Source organism: Marmota flaviventris, chromosome 2 (genome assembly GCF_047511675.1).
Source record: "Marmota flaviventris isolate mMarFla1 chromosome 2, mMarFla1.hap1, whole genome shotgun sequence".
Taxonomy (NCBI): domain Eukaryota; kingdom Metazoa; phylum Chordata; class Mammalia; order Rodentia; family Sciuridae; genus Marmota; species Marmota flaviventris.
In genome coordinates this window covers 14,291,356-14,312,975 of record NC_092499.1, presented here as the reverse complement: position 1 = coordinate 14,312,975, position 21,620 = coordinate 14,291,356, and the positions used below count along the sequence as shown (strand labels likewise).

Here is a 21,620-nt window from a genome sequence, read left to right as displayed (position 1 = left end):
GAGATATTTTTCAAAACTTTAATACTAAAGCACTTTTTGTGAGATACAGTGTTTTTTTATTTCCCTTATTATTCAATAAAAGATTGGGCATTTCTGTACATTTAATTATTCCTTTTACACACACTTATAATCTTAGCAAGTCAGATAGTAGTGGAGTCCCTTCAATAAACTATTATGAATAATCCAGTACCCACCACAGCCATAGGTCCTTAATGAGAATAACTGTCACATATTCATTCCAGAATAGCACAGCACATTTTACATCACCAGCCCCTTATGAAGTTAAAAATAAAACTGTAGTTAAAATGTCAAGTGCCTCAACCTAACTGGATTTTAAAACAAACAAGAGGAACACTGATTTTTCCAATCTATCTACAAGGAGAAGTGTCAGAAAATAAAGCCACAGTATTCCACTCATACAACTTCAGTTTTCTTACTCAGTCATGGAATTTCTTTCTTTGTTCTTTGTTTTCATCATCATCATCATCTTCTCTCTCATTTTTAATATAGGAAGACTTCAAAACAACTAAAAAGATAAAAATTGCTTACTGTGCGAATGGACAATAATAACTGGATTTTTTAAAGCAAAGACGTTTTATAAAATCAGACAAAATATACAAAGGAAAAGAACAATGGAAACAAAAGTGTCACACAATGGGAAAGAATAATGGAATAATGGTCAATATCCCCCAGACTCCTGTGCTGTGGAGACTAGCTGCTGTATTAAATACAAATTTTACTCATTTGAAATAATTAATGCTTTACAATTGGCCAAGCAGCATTCTAACTAGGAAAATATTACAAAATGTTCTTCCCCCTCTCCCAGCAGAAATGTACTAAGAATATTAAGTCGGATGAAGAACTGCCAAGAATCTTGTTTTTTAACTTAAGTCTCCTGAATGCAAAGTGTTAGCTTGGTGCGCATGGTCAGAAGTGATGGAGGACAGGAAATGGCCTGCAATCAACAGCACCTATTGTGCCTTAGTGCAGAGACTTTGACACATCTGGGAGTTTCTTAACTCTTTCAGTCTCATAGGAGAGTGTGAAAATAGTGGCACCTTACTTCACAAATTCATGAAGCAGGATGACAGCAGCCTTGGGTAGGAGAAGCAGCATTTGGAGGGAGAGCTGGGCAGACAAAGAAGAGGGCTCAGAAGTGCCGCAGTCTGGCTGGGCACAATCAGGAGCCACTTGTCAAAAGAAACTAACTTTATTTTTAGAACCACACACGCCAAACAAAACAGCCTCTCAGGAAAAACCCTCAGAGCCTCAACTGCCACCACCGGCTTTCCACAAGCCTCTCTCTCCCCCACAAGCTTCTCTCCACCTCCCACAATCCTCCTGCTCTTGAAGCCGATTGGCTGGGTCACGTGGGTGGAGCCAAAAAAGTCCCCCAATGAGCAGCTCTGTGGTCTTAAAGGGCAGGGAAACAGCCCAATGAGCATCACTGCAGAGGAGCCAATCAGCTAGATGTTGCTGGGGCCGCTGTGAGCCAATCATCAGCCGGCAGCTGGAAGTTTGCTGGGGCCCCTTCGGCTGTGGCTCTCAACACAGAAGAACTATCCAGAAAGCCCCAAGGTAAGTGATCTGAAGGTAGGAATGAAATGAGACTCATCAGAAGTTCTTAAGACAATGCTCCCTTGAAAACACGCTTTTCTCCCTGCAGAAACAAGATTTAAAGAACAACTCAGAAGGAAAATATTCTCTCTAAAGAATGTCTCGGTTTAGAGAGAAGTTACTTCACAAGACAGTGAATAAAACCTTTATGATGCTGTAGCTGCTATTTTCTTTGGGCCCATTATTCTTAAAACTATTTGACACATACTTCCTCTGTTTATCTTGTCTTTTCCGTTTCATTCTTGAGTTTTACAATGACTCATTTAAATTCCAAATTTCATTAGAGCTTACCACATTCATTTTTGTGCCAGACCAAGTGACAATGGATATTCTAGTGAAAGCTTTGTGAATTTTAAAGTATGATTCATTTTACTTTGTACATGTGGGGTGTAATTAAGTAAAGGCCAGAAAAATTGGGGTGTGAAGGTGTAAGAGACCAAATATCATCATTTTAAGATCTTTCATTGTTGGGCTGGGCTGTGGCTCAGTGGTAGTGCTTGCCTAGCATGTGTGATCCTCAGCACCTCATATAAATAAATAAAAATAAGGGTCCATTGACAACTAAAAAATATTTTAAAAACTCTGTTGTTAAAATGATATTTCATTGTTGTGATAATTCATCTATAAGACAATTATTTTGACATAATGTAAGTGGTACATGAAAATTTAACTTGCTTAGATTTTAAGGAATATGAGAAGTGTTCCCACATACATCTGTCTACTCATGCTATTGGTCACTGAGAGAACATGTAAAGTCATCAGGTGGTCTAAGAGAGAGAGCCAATAATTTGGAATAATTTAGCAATTTTCAACATTGTAAGGTACTTTGTTCTTAGTAAGTATGATAATAGCAAGTTGGAGGCCTGGTGAATAAGTAAATAATAAATTGTATACTTTTAATAATGTATCTGAGTACATACTTCAAAAAACAAAGTGAGTATAGAGTGAGTAACCAAGAGAATTTCCTCATTTGAAAAGGAAAACAACAACAACAAACCAATCATCTATCCTGGTAGGATTCTTTAAAATAATTTATAATTAAAATATAGTCGTTTACATACTTATTCAAGAAATTAGCAGTAATCTAAAAGAAAAAATTAAAAGGCAGTTTTTTTTTTAAATAAATGAACAGCAATTCCCAATCAGGTTGAAATTAATTTGGAAGACTGATGTTCTATCCCAGTAGATCAGTGGGTTTCTTATTTCTTATCAGTGGGTTTCTTATTATATATTCTATCCCAGTAGATCAGAGGGCTTGGGAGAATTAGTGAATTTCAAAATAGCCAATTTAACTCATTTAGCCACAGGTCTGGCATGATAATTACAAGGAACTGATCTTAATTTCTTTCCTCCATTACCTACCTTCCTTTCCTTACTTGCCTCCCAATGAATTAGACGTATAGTTACAAAATATCTGACTTAGGATGTATGCTGGCCTAAGTCATATACAACACAACAGTAGTGAAGAAGGCAAGAGATGACTGGTTCTATCCTCCCAGTTAATGTCATAAAGAAAATTTAATATATATTTGGTTTTTTTAGATCTTCTGCTTAACTCCTAGTATCACAAAAGAGTCCTTCACTGTATACTTTTATATAAAATATTTTTTACCTTTGAATTTTGATGTTACCAAAGGAGAGCTTAGTGACTTGTGCTTCTTGGAATGCCATATTTTGGGTACTGATAAGTCAGGGGAGGATGTCACTACCTGATGAGAGCACACGCTGTGTGTTTTCCAAGGTCTTTTCCAAAGCCCTTCTGGATGATTGAGGAAAGCTCTTCAGCTAATGGAGAGCCACATCCTTTCTCCCTCCTCCTACTCTGCCCACCTTTGCTGGTCTCAGGGTCAGTCAAGTCCTCCAGGAGAAGTTGTAGAGAGAAGAAATGAGAGGAAAATGTGTCCATTCCAACATTTGCAGGGAGTCAACCACATCATCAGTCTTGGGGTGTGCTGTTGAACCATTTTTCTGGATCATTTTCTTTTGTAAACATAGTCCCTTTAGTTTCTGTTTCAACTCATATTTTCTACCAGGATTCATAGTTTAAAAGATGACTTGAAGAGCTAACTTACACATTTCCAAATATAAGTATACCCAAGGTCAAAATAAACAAACATTTAAAAAAATTATAAATATGTACTGATGGCATCACATTTTATAAATTAGCTATAGTTTGTTAATAATTCACACAAAATTTCCCATCATTACTAGGAATGACTGAAAGAAGTACAAAGACTTTCATTGACTCCTTGAGAATTATGAAGTCATTTGCGCCAGTGTAAAGTATAATAAAGTTATTCCCCAAAACCATCATGGACAAAAATGTGAACAGGATAATACAATTTTTTGAAAATATTTTAATATTTGCCATTTTTGTTGCCTGTGCTATTAGTATACACATTGATTCAGTAATAAATATGCTACCAATACAGAGAGTGCAATATTTTTAGTATTTATAACTGGTTGAAATTAATGCTGCTATTACCTCAGGAAAGGGATAAATAAATATCATGCCCAAATTCCAAACCCATGATCAAGAGATTATCATTAACAAAAACTATAAAATAAACATGTTGGGCATTATCTTTTTAAGCATGATTTCTGTAAACATAGCAAAGATCACTTTTCTCAGTCCTGGCATTTTATGTGATGGCTTTAAAAGAAAACATAATGTACAAATCCTGTCACTTAATTTTTTTTGCATAGGGAATGAATTAATTCTATTTTAAAATGCAGCAATCTTAATGAAATGTCTTCATCGCATAGCACTTGTTTTCTGTATGAATTCAGAACTTTTGAGCAATAAAAGTGCTCTGCATAAGTTTATAAAATGCTTTCTGGATTTAAAATTCAACAGAAAAATTTCAAAACAAGTCATAGGTATGATTCTAAAATATTATGTACATAATATTTGACTACAGGAGGGAATACCTCACTGTAGCACAACACAGTGTACACATACGAAGCACAGTGTTGAGTAAAATTTCCCTTTAGTTTTCCCTCAGATTGGTGCATAAGTGGCTAATGACACATTATACAAAGCACCCCATTCTACTTGTTGCATACAAAGCAGAAGAGGGATGTGAGGACAAATTTAAAGTAGATAATGGAAAAAAACCCAGCAAACATACAGTACATATGCTTTCAACAGTGCACTTTATAAAACAGATTGATTTATTCACACTCTTCTATAAAGTGCAATATTACTTAAAACAAAGGGACATGTACCTTAATATTTTGCAATGATCTTTCAAATTAATTACCAGGAAAAGGCAGTGCAAAATTAAAAACATACACAGCTTAGCATGCATCTCATGTGCTCCCAAACACAAGGCTTGGGACCTTGAGTTCTAATAACTTCTTTTTTTTTTAACTTTTTAGAAAAAGATGAATAGCAAGTTATTATCATATATAACCATAAAATAAAAACAATAAGTTAAAATTCTCTCTCAAGAAATAAGTATATGCCACACACAAAATTCATTACAGAATCTTTTTCTGAAAACAGACCTCTTGCTCTGCTAAATCACTATCCAAAGGGTACAAATCTCTTAAAAACCCACCTTGTCCATCAGGCCTAGTGAAAGGCGTAAAGTCTTGCTGGCAGACATCAGAGAACCTGTGACTGACGTTGTAGGCAGCGTCATCTAACAAGGACCTAATAAAGGTACAGAAACCTTTGCCCTTTCAAGAATCATCCTGCTGGTATCATGCTAGGTTGTTAAGGGTATCACAAATGCTCCATTCACAGTGACATTCCCTGTTCAGTGCTCTTGTTCAAGGATAACCAAACAGTTTTCCTGAAAAAATTCACTAGGAGCAGATTCCAATGAGACCAACGGGACAAATTCTTTAAAGCACAGACCACCACCTCAGGATCATGCTGAGGGACAGCAAGGTGCCACGGCCACGGAGGACATTCCTACCATGCACATGTCGGTCTCTCAGTCCGAGAACTGGAAGAGGCTCTCTGGGTTAGTGCTATCAGCAGGGTTGCTGGGCTGCAGGGTCTTGGTGGGTGTGGTTTTGCCATGGGAATGGGAGGAGGAAGAATGGCAGCTCTCGCTGGAGCTGCTGCGGGTCTCTGTACTGGTGCTGGTCTTTTTCATTTTCCTTCTCTTAGCCAATGGGGCCTTATCGACATTCTGAAGGCAAAATCCTTCTCTCTTGTATTTGTTAAAGGCCTAGGGGAGAAAAACAGGGAAGGTAAAAATATTGACATTTTTGAAATGGATGGAACTAGAGCATAGCATACTAAGTGAAATACGCCAATCCTCCCAAAACCCAAGGCCAGTTGTCCTCTCTGATAAATGGAGGCTAACCCCAAACAAGGGAGGGTGGGAAGGGGAAGAATAGAAGTCCTTTGGATTAGACAAAGGGGATGAAGGGAAGGGAGGAGGGAGGAGAATAGGAAGGACAGTAAGGAAGGAATCGGACATAACTTTCCCAGCCTCCTATCTGAATACACGACCTGGGTAACTCCACATCATGACAGCCATGATAGGATCCTCATTAGAATAAGTGACACTCTGTGTATGTATAATATGCCAGAATACATTCTACTGTCAGGTATAACTAAAAAGAACAAAAGAAAAAAGTATTGACATTTTTGCAGTAAATACAACTTATAGCAGAGGACAACTTCCTGTGGCAACCATAGCTCTAAGGCTGTTCTGGGAACAAAACTTTTATACCCAAACCTGCTGCAGGGAAGAGAAGCTCATGGGAAAAGAATTCTGAGTTTGCATCACACCAGCCAGGCTGTCCAGGAGTCAGGATTTCATTTGTTTGTTTATTTTGTGGCACTGGGGTTCGAACCCAGGACCTTGTGCATGCCAGGCAAGGCGCTCTATCCCTGAGCTACACCTCCGCTCATTTAATAAATCTTTTTAAGAAGTTAGTGTTACATCTCAGTGAGAAACCGCTGACTAACTGGAAAGTCTTGAAGAACATCAGTCATCTGAAGCAACAATCCTTTCTGTTACTTTTACTGGTTTCATGTCTAAGATTGAAAATTCCAGCCACAAAATTCCAACATAGAGCAGATTCAATCCATTGTAGGTCCTTGCTCTGTACACCCAGTGCAACGTCTCTTGGGCTTATTTTGGTCACTTAATATACACAGAGAATCGTAGCTCTGCAAATCCCACCCCAGCTTCTTCCTCACAGCAGCCTGTCTTGATCCTTCTTAGCTCAAGTGTGGGCAGTGGTGCAGGCACCTTGACAAACTCACATCATGGTCATCACTGAGAAGACCTGGATCACATGGCCTAAATTCCTTTTTTTAAAAAATATTTATTTATTTTTAGTTGTAGTTGGACACAATACCTTTATTCCATTCATTTATTTTTATGTGGGCTGAGGATTGAACCCAAGGCCCCATGCATGCTAGGCGAGTGCTCTACTGCTGAGCCTCAATCCCAGTCCAGATGGCCTAAATTCTTGCAGCTACTTTCCAACATTTTCTGGTTTGTTACTTTTTAAATTTTATTATTATTATTTTCAGTGCCAGGGATTGAACCCAAGGCCTCACACATGTTAAGCAAGTGCTCTACCACTGAGGTACATACCCAGCCCCTATTTTTCTTTTCTTTTTTTTGGTAGTACTAGGGATTGAACCCAGGGCTCTCACAGCTAGGCAGGTGCTCTACCACTAAGCTACATCCCCAGCCCTTTTTATTTTGAGATAGGGTTTTGCTAATTTATGCAGGCTGGCTCTGAACTTTTGGTTTTCTTGCCTTAGACTCTCAAATAGCTAGGCTTACAGGTGTACACTACCATGTCCAGCTATGACTTTTAAAATCAAATCCTGGTGCTGATGGCTCAACATAATTCTGTTAGAGAAAAATTTTAAATCTCTCTACCCCATTATTTCTTAGGCTAATTATCTTGATATAATTGTATTTGCTTGACACAAGGGTACATAATGTGGTTATCATCATGTAGTGTCAGCTTTTTAAGGATACAGTCTATATTTATGCAATTAACTCACTTCAAATCCCTCAGTCCTAGACTATGACATGCACTAATGGGTGGGTTGTTGAATGAATAGACTTTTCTTATGTCTTAGTTCCTAACATTTAGTTATGGTTTAAAAACATGATTTTGTTTTGGGGAAAAACTTTTTTATTATGTATGCTTGTTTAAGTTGTTTTCATTACTTATTAAAATCTTTCAACTATTCAAACATCAGATTACTGTCTCCTCTTACAAACTCATTCTAAACACCAAATAAGTACTTTGTATACTTTTTTTTTAATAAAATATTTTTTAGATGTTAATGGACCTTTATTTAATTAATTTATTTATATGTGGTGCTGAGAATTGAACCCAGTGCCTCACACATTCTAGGAGAGTGAAGCAGTTTATAAAAATTAAAAGGTGAATATATTGTAAATGTGTTAACAGACAGCATGTCTCTGAGACTACCAAATAAGAACATGTGGTTATGGGTCAGGGGTTTTGGCTCAGTGGCAGAGCACTTGCCTAACATGTGTGAGGCACTGGGCTCACTCCTCAGTATCACATAAAAAATAAATAAATAAAGTTATTGTGTCCATCTGCAACTAAAAATGTTAAAAAAAAGAAATGTGGTTACAATCCCTTTTCAAACCGCCTGCCACGTGCATAGTGCAGAGCCTCACATGGAAGGTTGCTTTCACACAGGTGTGCACGGCAGCTCCCGAAGATCCCAGAATGTCTGGAGTCATCAGAGGATTCGAGGACAGCTGACTGCCATCTTGAAGCCATTCATTGTATCTCAAGCCAGACATTTTAAGTCTTTTATTTGGATCAACGGTGAGAAGTCCTGTGGGAATAAATAATGTATTTTAAGGTTTGCCATTTTAAACCTGGTTTAAAAATCTATCTCAGACATAAATTTCAATTATGTTCACATGACATGAAGATTTCAATGAGGCTTCAACTTCCTACAAAGATAATTACTTCTTTTAAAAAATATCTTTATTTTTATTTTATTTATATGTGGTGCTGAGGATCGAACCCAGGGCTTCACACATGGTAGGCGAGCACTCTACCTCTGAGCCACAACCACAGCCCATACTTTTTTTTTTTGTACTGAAGGTTGAATCCAGGGGTGCTTAACCACTGAACCACATCCGCAGTCATTTTTATTTATTTTGAGACAGGTCTCATGAAGTTACTTAGGGCTTTGCTTAGTTGCTGAGGCTGGCTTTGAACTTGTGATCCTCCTGCCTCAGCCATTCGAGTCACTGGGATTGCAAGCATTCACCACTGTACCCAGCAGATAATTATATATTTTATACACACACACACACACACACACACACACACATATATATATATATATATATATACACACACACATATATATATACAAATATATTTAGATCTTCTAGTGGACACTGGATGATAATGCCACAGTCGCCTATTTCTAGGAGGCTGTAGGCTAATGAGCTTTTCAATCAGAAAATAAACCCCCCAAACAAAGACTCCCACTGGTGACTTGGTAAGCTCCAATGAGAACAGAACACCTAGATCTACTTCACTCATGTCCAGACCTTTACCAGCATCTGCTACAAGTCAGGGAGGGAGGAAGGCTCTCCTGAGACATGGACTGGAGACTCAAGGGTGACTAAAGACAGGGACAGGAGGGAGCCAGTCTAACAGGAGGGTACTAGTAGCAAAACACACCGGGATAGGGCTGGCAGGCCCGGGAGAAGGGCTCATCTGTGGAGAGCAGGTATCCTGGAAGGATCCCAGGAGTCGAGTCCTGTGGAATGAGAGTGGGCAGGAGGAAGAGGGTGCTCTATATGGAAAGAAATGGAGAAATCTGAGTTTCCCACAGTGGCAGAGCTGTGGTAACCGGGAAACAGGGGAAGCAGGGCCAGGTGATGGAGGCCTTGAGGTCTCAACGCCAGGCTAAGGAGTGAGACCTGCAGCTGATGGAGAGTCCCTGATCACATTTGTCACTCAGTCAACAGATGGACAGGTCAAACGAGAGGAAGTGAGTCCAAATGAAGGGATGCTGCTGGACTCTAAGTCACTTGGCTGGGAGTGGGAAGGATGGCAGCCCAGAGGTGGCTGAACCTGAGCACCAGGGGACAGGCTGCAGAAGGCAAGGAAGGTGCAGGCAGCCAGGTGACAGGTTTCTGTTTCAGTGACTTGGCTCCTGGGTGGAGCCACTGTCCTGAAGGAGGAAAATGGGAGAAGAAATATGTTTGGGGAAAGGACAGTGGAAAAGTACATCTAAGTTCTTCGACTGAGATGCAGTGGGAGCCATATATTAGTCCATGCTGGAAATGTCGAGATCATTGAGGGACAGTGTCTGGGAAGAAGATGACAGGCTGAAAGGTGCAGCCTGGTAAACCCCAGAGAACACCTATGGGCTCCGTGAGTAATTAACAAACATGTTATGTGTGTGTAAGGGGCACAACTCCGCTTCAGTCACTATGCACCCTGCAGAACACCAAGCGTCATGAGATTCTTACCTTGGATCAAATCTTTAGCCTCTTGGGATACATTCTTCCAGGCTTCTCCTTCAAAGGAGAAATCTCCCTTTTTAATTTTCTTCATGATTTCGACTGCGCTGGTGCACGTCAAACTTCTGTCATGAGACTGGAATGGAACCTGCCCTGACAACATTGTATACTATCATGGAAGAAAAGTAACAAAGCAGAATGACTGTCGCAGCCCCTCCAGTAATCCTACTGCCAACTTAATTAGCACAACTCACCAGCTTTTACAACTAGCATTATTTGGTTTAAAAGACCACATGACTTCCATCACTGAGGTTACCCCACATTCCAAAGACTTGTAAACAAAGTGGCATGAATTTTTATGATATTCAAATATAAAACCACTTTATTACTTCAAAGTACCCCTTTATCCAAGGGGCATAGACTTATAATTTTAGTTGATTATCCAGTAATCGATTTCTGTTAAGATTAATTTTCTGTCTACAAATGATGTGGTGCAAAACAGAGACATAACTATACAGAAATACATATCAAGAATTGCATGTGTATGCAGAAATAATCTCTGTGTCTGTATACATGTATTATGTATGTCCATAAACATATGCATACACATAAATACATTGTAAGAGCACACACACAAGGAAGAATCAGAGAAAAAAAAAGCAAATGCAGTGAAATCCTAGATGTTCATAGTATTTTTCTCTCACGTCCTCTACTTTTGAAATTTTCAAAATAAAATTTTTTGGGAACAAAGTAAAAAAACAAAAAAACAAAAACTAACGTCTCCAGAATAAAATATTTAGGGGAAATATGTTTTAAATGGAATTATGTGCTATATCACTGGTTTGTTATATATCCTGTCCTATATCTCCTAAATACTTTGTGTTAAAGAACTAAATTCATATGTTGAAGTCCCAACCCTCAATGCCACTGTACTTGGAGAGGGAGTTTTTTGGAGGTAGTTAAAGTGAAATTAAATTATATGATAGTGTCCTGATCAAACAGGATTAGTGTCTTTAAAAGAACAGATACCAGAGAGAGCTCTGTGGAACCGTGTACCAGCCAAAGGCTTTGATGAGCACATGGTGAGCAGGTAGCTGTTTGTGACCCAAAGGGGGGTCCTTACCAGACGCCAACTCTACTGGTACCTCAATCTTAGATTACCCAGGCTCTAGAACCATAGAAAATAAATCTGCTGTTTAAGTCATCCAGTTTGTGGTATTCTGTGATAGCACAAACATTAATATGCTGTGTAACCTCTATTTTAATTAAGCCCTACACATTCAGACTGGGATTATACTTCCACAGCATATACTGGGTTGTAATCAAAGCCAGATGAGGGCTGGGGTGTGGCTCAGCGGTAGAGCGCTCACCTAGCATGTGTGAGGCCCTGGGTTTGATCCTCAATACCACATAAAAACAAGTAAATATAAATAAAATAAAGGCATTGTGTCCAATTACACCTAAAAAATAATTTAAAAAAAGCCAGATGATACTATAGGATATATTTTCTTGGAGTACTTATTTTACTCAGGGTAAAATAGTTTCTTTTCTTAACAAAATACCCACATTTACATCTATTAGATGGAAAATGCAAAAGGGCCATACATTTCTAAGGTACATCAGAAGACTTCAAATAAATTTTGTGCTTGCTGTGGGATAATTCAGGCTTTGTATTCTAGATGTCTGGAGATATTCATTTATGCAAAGCTTTCTCTCTTTTTTTGACAGTTTAAAGAAGGTGTTAATTTTTTTCACTTTCATCTTGTATCTTTAAAAAGCAAGACTTTTTAAAATTATAACCACAGTGCCGTTATCACACTTAAAAAAATTAGCAGTCATTTCTTTGTGTGTTCAAAATCTCATTGTGTTATACATATTGTGGGTATATATATATATATATATTTTAATAACATCTGTATGAATTACTTTTAGAATTTGAATTCAATACACAGAATTTTGATTTTGCTTGAATCAGGATTCAAGTAAAATGTAAACATTATTGCTCAAGTGTCTTTTAATCTGTAGGTTCCCAAGTTATCTTTTCTTATAATTTACTTGCTTGAGATGTGGGCTGCTGAATGTTCTCATATGCAGATGTTAACACACAATAAGCGGGGAGGGAACAACAGAAGCTCATTGGATTAGACAAAGGGGAATGAAGGGAATGGAAGGGGAATAGGAATAGGAAAGTCAGTAGAATGAGTCTGACATAACTTTCCTATGCTCGTATATGAATACATAACTAGTGAAATTCCATATCATGTACAACTGCAGAATGGGATCCTGATTAGAATTTGAGTAATTAACAAACAAAAGTATTGAGAATACTTTTTTTAGGTTATACTCCATGTATGTATGTCAAAATATACTCTGTCATGTATATCTAAAAAGAACAAATAAAAAAAGATTGTAACACCTCAAAACTAATAAATAAAAATCAAGCAAGTTGGATATGACTAAAAGTACAACCCTATAATCTCATTTCTGAGACATTAACACCCCCAATCCAAAGACTATGAAAATTATATGAATAAACATATCCACTCAAGATTATTTATAACAGCTCATCAGAGTCAATCGGTACCAACAATATTCCCTCATGAGAACATCAGTAAGCCTTCCCAGGAAAATAAAGATCAAGATCAAATTTAGTATCATGTTAGATGTAGGCATGATACACACTGTAGTTACACTCAATTATAACTGAAAAACACGGATATTATAAGAAATGGAAACTACAAAAAAAAGGTGGTTTCTAAATTGCCCACAGTCTGGACATTTTGACTGTCCTCTGCTATCACTTACCCTGTTTTATATCCTATTTTTCTTAAAATTTGATAATCCCATCTAGGGGGGCAGCACTGCTTCCATCCATGCCCTATGGAAAGTTGCTTTCATAGAAATAACACTTGGGCTCTAAGATACCTCTCTGCACATCTAAGACTCTTAAACCTTAAGAGTTTGCTGGTCACAACTGGCCTAGATTTAATGGAAGTCTCTTTTTCCAATGGAAAAGAAAAGTGATACTAGAAATCAAAAGCTCTTTTTTATTTTCATCAATTTTTTAAAGACATTGCTGCTAATGAACATGCCATCAATTTAAGTCCATAAAACTCTTCAAACCTATAGTAGATTTGTTTTTACAATTGTTTATAGTTGTTTATTTGAAAACTTTTTTAGTTGTAGATGGACATAATACCTTTATTTATTTTTATGTGGTGCTGAGGATTGAATCCAGTGCCTCCCACGTGCCAGGCAAGTGCTCTACCACTGAGCCATAACCTCAGCCCTAGAGTTACTTATTTTTACTAAAAATAACCTTATTCATAAGTACATTAGTTTGACAATGATAAATGATGATTTAAAAGTGCTCAGATGAAAACCAAATAAAGCTTAAAATAAAGAAGAACCATCCTGTAGGGACAAGTGGCTGCCATTGGGGGAGAACAACTGACACCAAAATAAACCCCAGATGGAGGACAGATTGAGGCATAAAAATAAAACAGAGTAATGCTGGAGGAAATTTAGGAGACTACTTTTAAAATCTTGGGATGAGGGCAGGGATGGAGTGACAGCCTGACATCAAAGCCACACACCACATAGGGAAAGGCTGACACATCAGGAAAAAACTTCTCTATTTATAAACTTCTCTAAAAACAAAATCAGAATTCCATATTACTATAAACAAAGTTTTCTTTTAAAAAATATTTCTAGTTGTAGATGGACACAATACCTTTATTTATTTTTTTTATGTGGTGCTGAGGATTAAACCTGGTGCCTCATATGTGCTAGGTAAGAGCTCTACCACTGAGCTGCAGCCCCAGCGTATAAACAAAGATTTCAAACAAAGGGTAAACTAGAAAAATATATCCAATATTGATGGCAGACAAAGGATTAAAATCCTTAACAGACCTTTAAGATTAAGTAGAAAAAAATCTCCCCATAGACCAATGGGCAAAGCTCATAAGGAACAATTTATAACTGAGAAAATACAAATGTCCAAAAACATGAAAATATGCTGAGAGTGAATATTCATCAAAGAAATACATGCTAATTATAAGAACAGTAGGGACTAATTTAAGATTGATATGGACAGCATTCAATGTTCTCTCATACAGTTGATGGGAACATAACTTGGTGAATCTTCTAACAGGGAATCTAGGCATCCATGTTGAAATAAAGATGCACCTACCGTCCCCTAGGAATCTGTCCTAAGGAAATAATGAGAAAAATGCAAACATAATGTGCAAAATATTTACTTGTGTAGTTTATAATTAGTGAAAAAATGGAAAATGCTAACAGATAATTATTAAAGAAATATTTAAAAGAAATTTCACAGACTCGAACTACATGTATAATATAATCCCATTTGTTAAAAAGTCCATACACAGGGATTGTAGCTCAGGGGTAGAGTGCTTGGCTTGACATGTGTGAGGCACTGGGTTTGAGTCTCAGTGCCACATAAAAATAAATGAATAAAATAAAGGTCTAACAATAACTAAAAAAATATTTTAAAAATTCCATACACATACACATATAAAAACATACAAGATACACTGCAGCTGGGGGACATGTGCAGCGGGGGACTGAGGGCGAAGGAAGCTTGCTCAACATCATCTTTGAGTGGAAAGGTTATGAGCAACTTTCACTTTGTTTCTTGCATCTTTCTGTAATATCTCAAAATTTCCCTCTAAGATCATGTACTATGCACTACATGCAGAAAAAGTAAAGCTATTTTGAGGCAAAAAAAATTCTGAGATTTTTTTTCCCGCTTAATGTTTATTTTCTGATTACATCTTCTAGGCACATTTGGTGAAAAGCATGCTCACCACAATTGCTATAAATTACCACAAATATTTCTAGTTTGATCTATTAATTTGTTAACTTATCCTAAATGATTTTCTTTAATTACATTTTTAGTCTGAAGTCTCACATAAGCTCTTGAAGTGTTTTTGTATTAAAGAGTCACTCTGCTACTTTCACATTATATCCAATATGTCTTATAAAAATACATTCATGCTTCTTTTAAAAAATAACATAACTCATTCATATGAAATAGGTAACTTAAATATTTTAAAATAAACCCAGTTCCAACATTTTCTCTAGTGTAAGTTTTAAGAAAGGGACATATTCTTTGATAGGCCTTCTAATTGGCCATTTTTCTTTTTTATGAATTCAAGAAAAACAACAGAGAGAGAAAATTACAGAGGACACCTAAGAATTGACCAGGTTTAGTGGCTCTTCTATGACACTCACCAAGATGACACCCAAGCTCCACAGGTCACAGGACTCATCGTAGCCATTGTGATTCAAGAGCTCCGGGGCTGCGTAATGAAGGGTGAAGCACGGGGTCTTCAGGGGCTGATTGTCAGGCGGCTTGAGGCGAGCAAACCCGAAATCGATAACTTTAATTTCCAAATTATCATTTTCATCAGTGAACAATAAATTCTGTAAGATACCAATACTTCAGTTGGTTTCTTATTGAAATGTCAGAGGATCTGTGATCCCATTCATGGAGCACATCATGCACAAGGAGAGGGCTCACAGGGAGGGTTTTGGGGCTGCATATCAATGTATATTTTATACTTTTCCATTTTACAATGTTGGGTGAGGCATTTTTCGACTGCACATGTCTCTTTTCCTTTGGCTTGAGTCTGCCTGCCACTTCCTCTACAACCCCCCTTCCAGCCCACCTACGAACCCCCTCCTCCTCCTCTAGAGACACCACCCTAGCCCTTTACCCAACCGAAGTTAGAGCTTTTCATGTTTTCTCCCAGCCTGGCTTGCTTTCCCTTCCTGGCACTTATCATCTCTGTATTTTTAGTTTAATATTCTGATATACTAGACCATACTTTCATAACGGTGGGGACTCTGTCCACTTCTATGACTGTGTCCCTAGTTTTAGTGTAGGTGCTTTGGTAAGTACAGGCATTCCTCATTTGATTGTGCATCATGTTATTGCTCTTTGCAGATAACACATTTGTGTGTGTATATGTGTGTGTCTGTGTTTTGGGGATTTTTTTTTTTTTTTTTTTTTTGCACAGTACTGGGGATTGAACCCAGGTGCCCTCTACCACAGAGCTATGTCCCTGGCCCTTTAAAAATTTTTAAATTTTGAGACAGGATCTTACCAAGGTGTCTAGGCTGGCCTGGCACTTGCAATCCTCCTGCCTCAGCCTCCTGAGTAGGTGGGATTACAGGTGTGCACTTCTGTGCCTAACTCAGATAAGGCATTTTAAACAAATTAAAGATCTGTGGCAGCCCTGGGTTGAGCAAGTCTCCCGGCACTGTTTTCCCAACAATGTGTGCTCACTCTGTGTCGGGACAAGGAGGAGATTTTGACTTTCAAGTCTTGTTATTTAAGAAATAGATTTTATAAGGCTACAGCTGTCATAGGTGTGATTCTTATGATTGACCTGGGCAAGGCAGACTGAAAACCTTCTGGAAAGGATTCACCATTCCAGATTCCACTAGGAGCATGCATGATTCCTGGGGGGAGGACAAAATGTGAACAGAACAGGAGTTGGAAGAAGTTGATTCCAAATACTTGTACTCTGAGGGGCTCAAGACTTTATGTGGAGGAAGTAACTGAAGATGAGGTGGAAATGTCAAGGAACCAGAATAGGAAGTGGAGCCTGCAGATGTGATTAAACCACTGCCCTCTCACGACACAACTTGGACACATAAGGAGTTGCTTCCTATGGGTGAGCGAAAAAGGTTTTTTTGAGATGGAATTTACTCCTGGAAAGACACTGTGAACACTGTTGAAATGACAACAAAGGGTTTAGAATAAGAAATAAACTTGGTTGATAAAGAGTGGAAAGGTTTGAGAAGATTGACTCCAATTTCAAAATTAGTTCTATTGTGGGTAAAATGCTGCCAAGCAGATCCCACACTACCAAGAAATATTTCATGAGAGGAAGAGTTAATCAAGACATCTAACTTCATTGTTGACTTATTCAAGAAACGGCCACAGAGAGCCCAACCTGATCAGCAGCAGTTATCAGCATCCAGGGAAGACCCTCCACCAGCAAAACTTTAGGATTCACTGAAGTCTTAGAAGGTAGTTAGAATCTTTTAGCAATAAAATATTTTAAAATCAAGGTATGAACCATGTTTTTTCAGACACAGTGCTATTGTACACTTTATATAGTGTAGAATAAAAATAATATGCACTGGGGAAAAAAAACCCTGTGATATGCTTTACTGCAATATTCACTTTATTGGGGTAGCCTGCAACCCAAACTGCAGTATCTCTGAGGTATGCCTATATTTTTCACTGAATAAAGGCATAAATAAAACAGTTATATAATATCTAGTATAGTCTATTAAAGAAAACATGGTAGAGGTAGGTATTATGCTTCAGAAACATTTTCTCCAAAACTGTTAATATTTAAACATATTTGAATGTTCAGATATGCCTCAAATATTCAGAAAACATGGTTATTTTGATCATTAATTTACCAAGGACATCTAGATTGTTACTTTACTACTTTGGTGCTTGCTACATGCTTAATAAACGTTAGCTGTTCTAATGTGCAATCATTTAAATCAGCACATCAGGCTAAGTGAGTGAATCGGACTATCCTGTCTTTAGATATCCTAACAAAATCTGCTACGCCTTTATACTGGTTCAATTCTTCCCAGTGCTAGAATATCATTTGCTCTGTTAATGCTATTCCAGCTGAAATAAAAGACACGACAGAAAGTTTCATTGATACAAAGAAGAAAAACCTTTTAAGCCTTTCACTTAGAAGCTGAAAATGAGCCAAGTGGGAGGAAACAAAAAACCATTAAAAGTTCTCCTAAATTTTCTATCATACAATGCTTGACCTTTAGTTTGTGACAAGTGAAGCCACAGCTGGGTGTGTGAATGTCTGCTTGGAGAAGTCTCCCGGTAAATCAAACTGGAGCCCCCTTGTAGTGCCAGGCATGTGCTGCCCAGAGCAGTGAGTGCACTGGCCCTCTGAACTATGCCTGCTTGCCAAGCCTTTGGAAACGACTTAGGTTTATTTCGTATTAAGACTGACAAAGGACCCCCTCCATTTTAGTTTTAGAAGTGGAGAAAATGAGGGCATGTGGCGTTCACTTTAATTTGGTGACTCTGAACCATTCCTCCTATTCCTGAGCTTGTAGAAATGGAGCACTCTGCTCACCTCCCCCACAGCACAAAACAGAGGCTTTGAGACAGCTCTGCGTGGGGTGTGTGCAGGTGAGCGTGTGTGTGTGTGTGTGTGTGTGTGTGTGTGTGCGTGTGCATGATCAGGAAGCCGCCAATGCCCTTTCAGCCTCATTTCAAGTTCTGCCTGAAACTATGTGACAGATACAACTTTTTTTTAATCTAAGAAGATGGGGCCAGTTTGAAAAACACAAAGCAGCCTACTAAGAATGTCAGCCAGCTTCTAAATTTATCTGATTATCTCTCACCCAGAACTTAGGATTTTGCCTAGGCAGAAACGGATGCTCCATCACCATCGACCAAAAGCTATATAATCAGATCTTCAAATGCCAAAAACATTGGAAAGGGATTACACTTTTGGTTTGGAAATAATATATTTTGCCATTTAAGAGTCCAAGTGAAAGCTATATGATTGTGAAGATGTTAGTTCAAAGGTACATTTTCATTTCTTAAAAATCTAGTTATGGTTTAAGACTATAACTGTTATAGAATGTCCTCAATAATCTGACAATTTTTTTTCATTCCAAATGAAAAAAAAAGGCTTATCACAAATAAGAAAATTAAGTATCTTTTTATCAAGGAAGTAGGAAGGCAACTTTAAATTGTGCTGCAGAGGACAGTTGCCTCATTTCAGACTCATGAGATGACAGATGGCCAGTTATCAAAGAATAAAACATGTGAAAATGAATTCTATACAGTCATGGAACAGATCTTCTTTTCCATTAAAAAAACTACATGCTTGTTCCTTGTCTATCAAGAAAACATTTAAGTGGTGTGCTTTCACATTTAAAAATAGACAGCTAATCTCCAATGTACAGAGCACCATATTTTCTGTGGGCGTTGTGTAAGGAAAGAGGGAGCCAGGAGGAGGGAAGCAGAGGGGAGCAGAGTGGCAAGTTCATCAAACACCGTGCACTTCGGATTAATTACTAGTAATGGGGATAACTAATAGGAAGTACACAGAAGTTAAACACTTTACAGGCATGATCAATTACAGTCATCCCTCCAGGTTACTGAGTTTTATAACTTCAGGCTCAATCATCCATGGATTAAAAACTTAAAACTGCAGCTGTACTGAGCATGGACAGCCTTTTCTTGTCATGATCCCCTAAACAATTTCATATAACTATTTAAATTGTACTTACATTGCATTGGTGTTATAAACCTTCTAGAGGGGAATTAAGGTACAGGGAGGCTGTGTGTAGGTTATATGTAGATAATACACAAGGGACATTCTTACAAGGGACTTGAGCGTCCCTGGGAGTTCTGGGACTGACCAGTCCTCCACAGAACTAGAAGGATGACTGGATATTTGAATATACAGATTCCCATTTTTAAAATATCCTCTTTCTCTAATGATGAAAGATACTTAAATAAAAAGCAAAAACTGTGTCTTTAGAGAAATATTCTTTTGTTAACAAAAAAGAAACATCAAATACACTAATATCTTAAATATACTTAAAAATGCATTATAATCACATGGGATCTAAAATAAAGTTCTATTTTAGAGAAGCAATATGTATAATTGTGCACACGGCAAGGGATGATTCACTGTTATCTTTTTATAAATTACTGGGTTTTGTTTTTCAATTTTCATTATTATTTTGTTGATTTTCAAAAATGAGTTTTATATACTAAAAAGGGATTACTCTGAGTAAGAACCTTGTTTATTAACCTTTCAAAAGAAGAAATATATTAAAAGCTGCTTCTTGTGCATTGCTACACAGTTCTATAAATATTATAGTCTGAGGACAAAAAGCCCATACAAAGATGGCAAAACTTATTAAACCAATATAATGCTTTATGTTTAAGTATGTTGAATAAGATTATGTACATTCTTATTCAGGAACTAATCAGTTTGATTACAAACATGAGAAATAAGTTTTCAAAATACGTCATTAAAAAAACTCTCCAAAATGGAATACATATATGAAGGGATATTATTTTCTGCTACAAAAATTTTCCACTGCTATTTTTAGCCTACAACTGTTGCAAAAAGCATTTTTTCCATAAAAGGTTCTCACACTTACAAATATAACCTCAAGATGATCAGCTGGCCTCAAACGAAACAAACAACCCAAAAAATCCCATAAAACCAAAACATCAAAAAGGACAAATTTATTTTAGACTGACATAGAAAAGAGCCACCCACACCCTGTGATATTTTCAAGTATCTACTTAGCACCTCTGGGGAAACAAATAAATCCCCCAAATTCCACAACCACTTGGGGGGTTTTAATAGTGATGTCAGGTGGATTGTAAAAGAGATCACACTGTTTTATACCTCGGGCTTCAGATCCCGGTGCACCACCCCGACGTCGTGCATGTGGCTGACAGCCGACACAAGCTTCCGCATGATGTAGCTGGCTTCCGTCTCACTAAAGTGCTTCTTCTTCTTTATGCGTTCAAACAGTTCTCCCCCATTCAGAAGTTCCATCACCAGAAAAGTATGAAGCTACAAAAGAAAACAGAATAATGTGGGGTGACTTAATGGAAAGGAGAAGTCTATCATTGTATAAAACATTTATTGATTATTATCCATTATCAGTAAGTATAAAGAATCCCTTATTTAAACAATCACCAGCAAGCAATCTTTGAATTTTAAGGAAAAGAGCTGAGGGGTAATGTGGCTTTTTTAGAATTTTATTTTGGTAATGGAAAATTTCAAGTACTGCAGGGAAATCTTCATATATCCTCTCCTTGACTAATTCTTTCATTTGAATTCCATTCCAACCCAAGTAATGACAGTAATCTGAAGTGATCTGTTAAAAATAATCTAGAAGATTATCAACTAGGTGTGGGCAACTGTGCACATGAAGCCTGGCACGCCCATGTAATGACAAATCTACCTCTTAAAAAAGGTATTGTTTGATAATGTTAGGACACAAAAGATTAGTTTCAAGGTTCCTAGTTATACTTGTATTACAAGTATCCATCCCCATTGTGTATGTTTTTTAAAGTAATTGCTTTTGATCCCCATAGCAACATCTTAATTAACTACTTTATAAGTTATACATTTACTATGCTCTGCATATATTTCAATAAGAAGAGAGGAAGGACTTATATCAGCTCTCAAATGAACACAAATGGTTTAGAAAAAAAAAGGTCAAAATTAAGATTCAGGTGGTTTGCATAATAGCACTAATATCACTCAATTAATGCTGCTGGAATTAGAAACTCATAAAAATTGCTCCATAAAAGTTATATTATCCTGAGCATAATAGAAAACTTAGAGTATGTAAAGCACAGATCATAAAATGAACTGTACTGTCACAGTCAAAGGTTGAAGACCCAACCTCACTGCCACCCATCAATTAAAAAGAAGACCATCTGGGTATGGGGGTGGTCTAGGCACTCATGTC

General features: G+C 37.5%; 1 protein-coding gene and 1 long non-coding RNA gene across 6 annotated transcripts in view; one reads left to right on the top strand and one right to left on the bottom strand.

Moving 5' to 3' along the window:
* Positions 1-21,620, bottom strand: part of Rps6ka5 (ribosomal protein S6 kinase A5) — a 188,633-nt gene that overhangs the window by 9,726 nt on the left and 157,287 nt on the right. For 3 of the 5 annotated variants that reach the window (XM_071607601.1, XM_071607602.1, XM_071607603.1), the window contains 5 exons: positions 20,543-20,713; positions 15,336-15,527; positions 10,089-10,248; positions 8,262-8,425; positions 3,955-5,801 (listed from right to left, as the gene is read on the bottom strand). In XM_071607601.1, the coding sequence (XP_071463702.1) occupies positions 5,562-5,801; positions 8,262-8,425; positions 10,089-10,248; positions 15,336-15,527; positions 20,543-20,713 (927 nt within the window). In that variant the 3' untranslated portion in view covers positions 3,955-5,561. Of the gene's footprint in view, positions 1-3,229; positions 5,802-6,088; positions 6,193-8,261; positions 8,426-10,088; positions 10,249-15,335; positions 15,528-20,542; positions 20,714-21,620 lie in introns of those variants that run through there. The other 2 variants (XM_071607600.1, XM_027931659.2) reach the window with 2 other exon arrangements.
* LOC114089728 (uncharacterized) lies at positions 1,492-15,541 on the top strand. Its single transcript, XR_003582223.2, has 3 exons — positions 1,492-1,578; positions 8,284-8,415; positions 15,260-15,541. It is a non-coding gene; the product is annotated as an uncharacterized lncRNA (long non-coding RNA).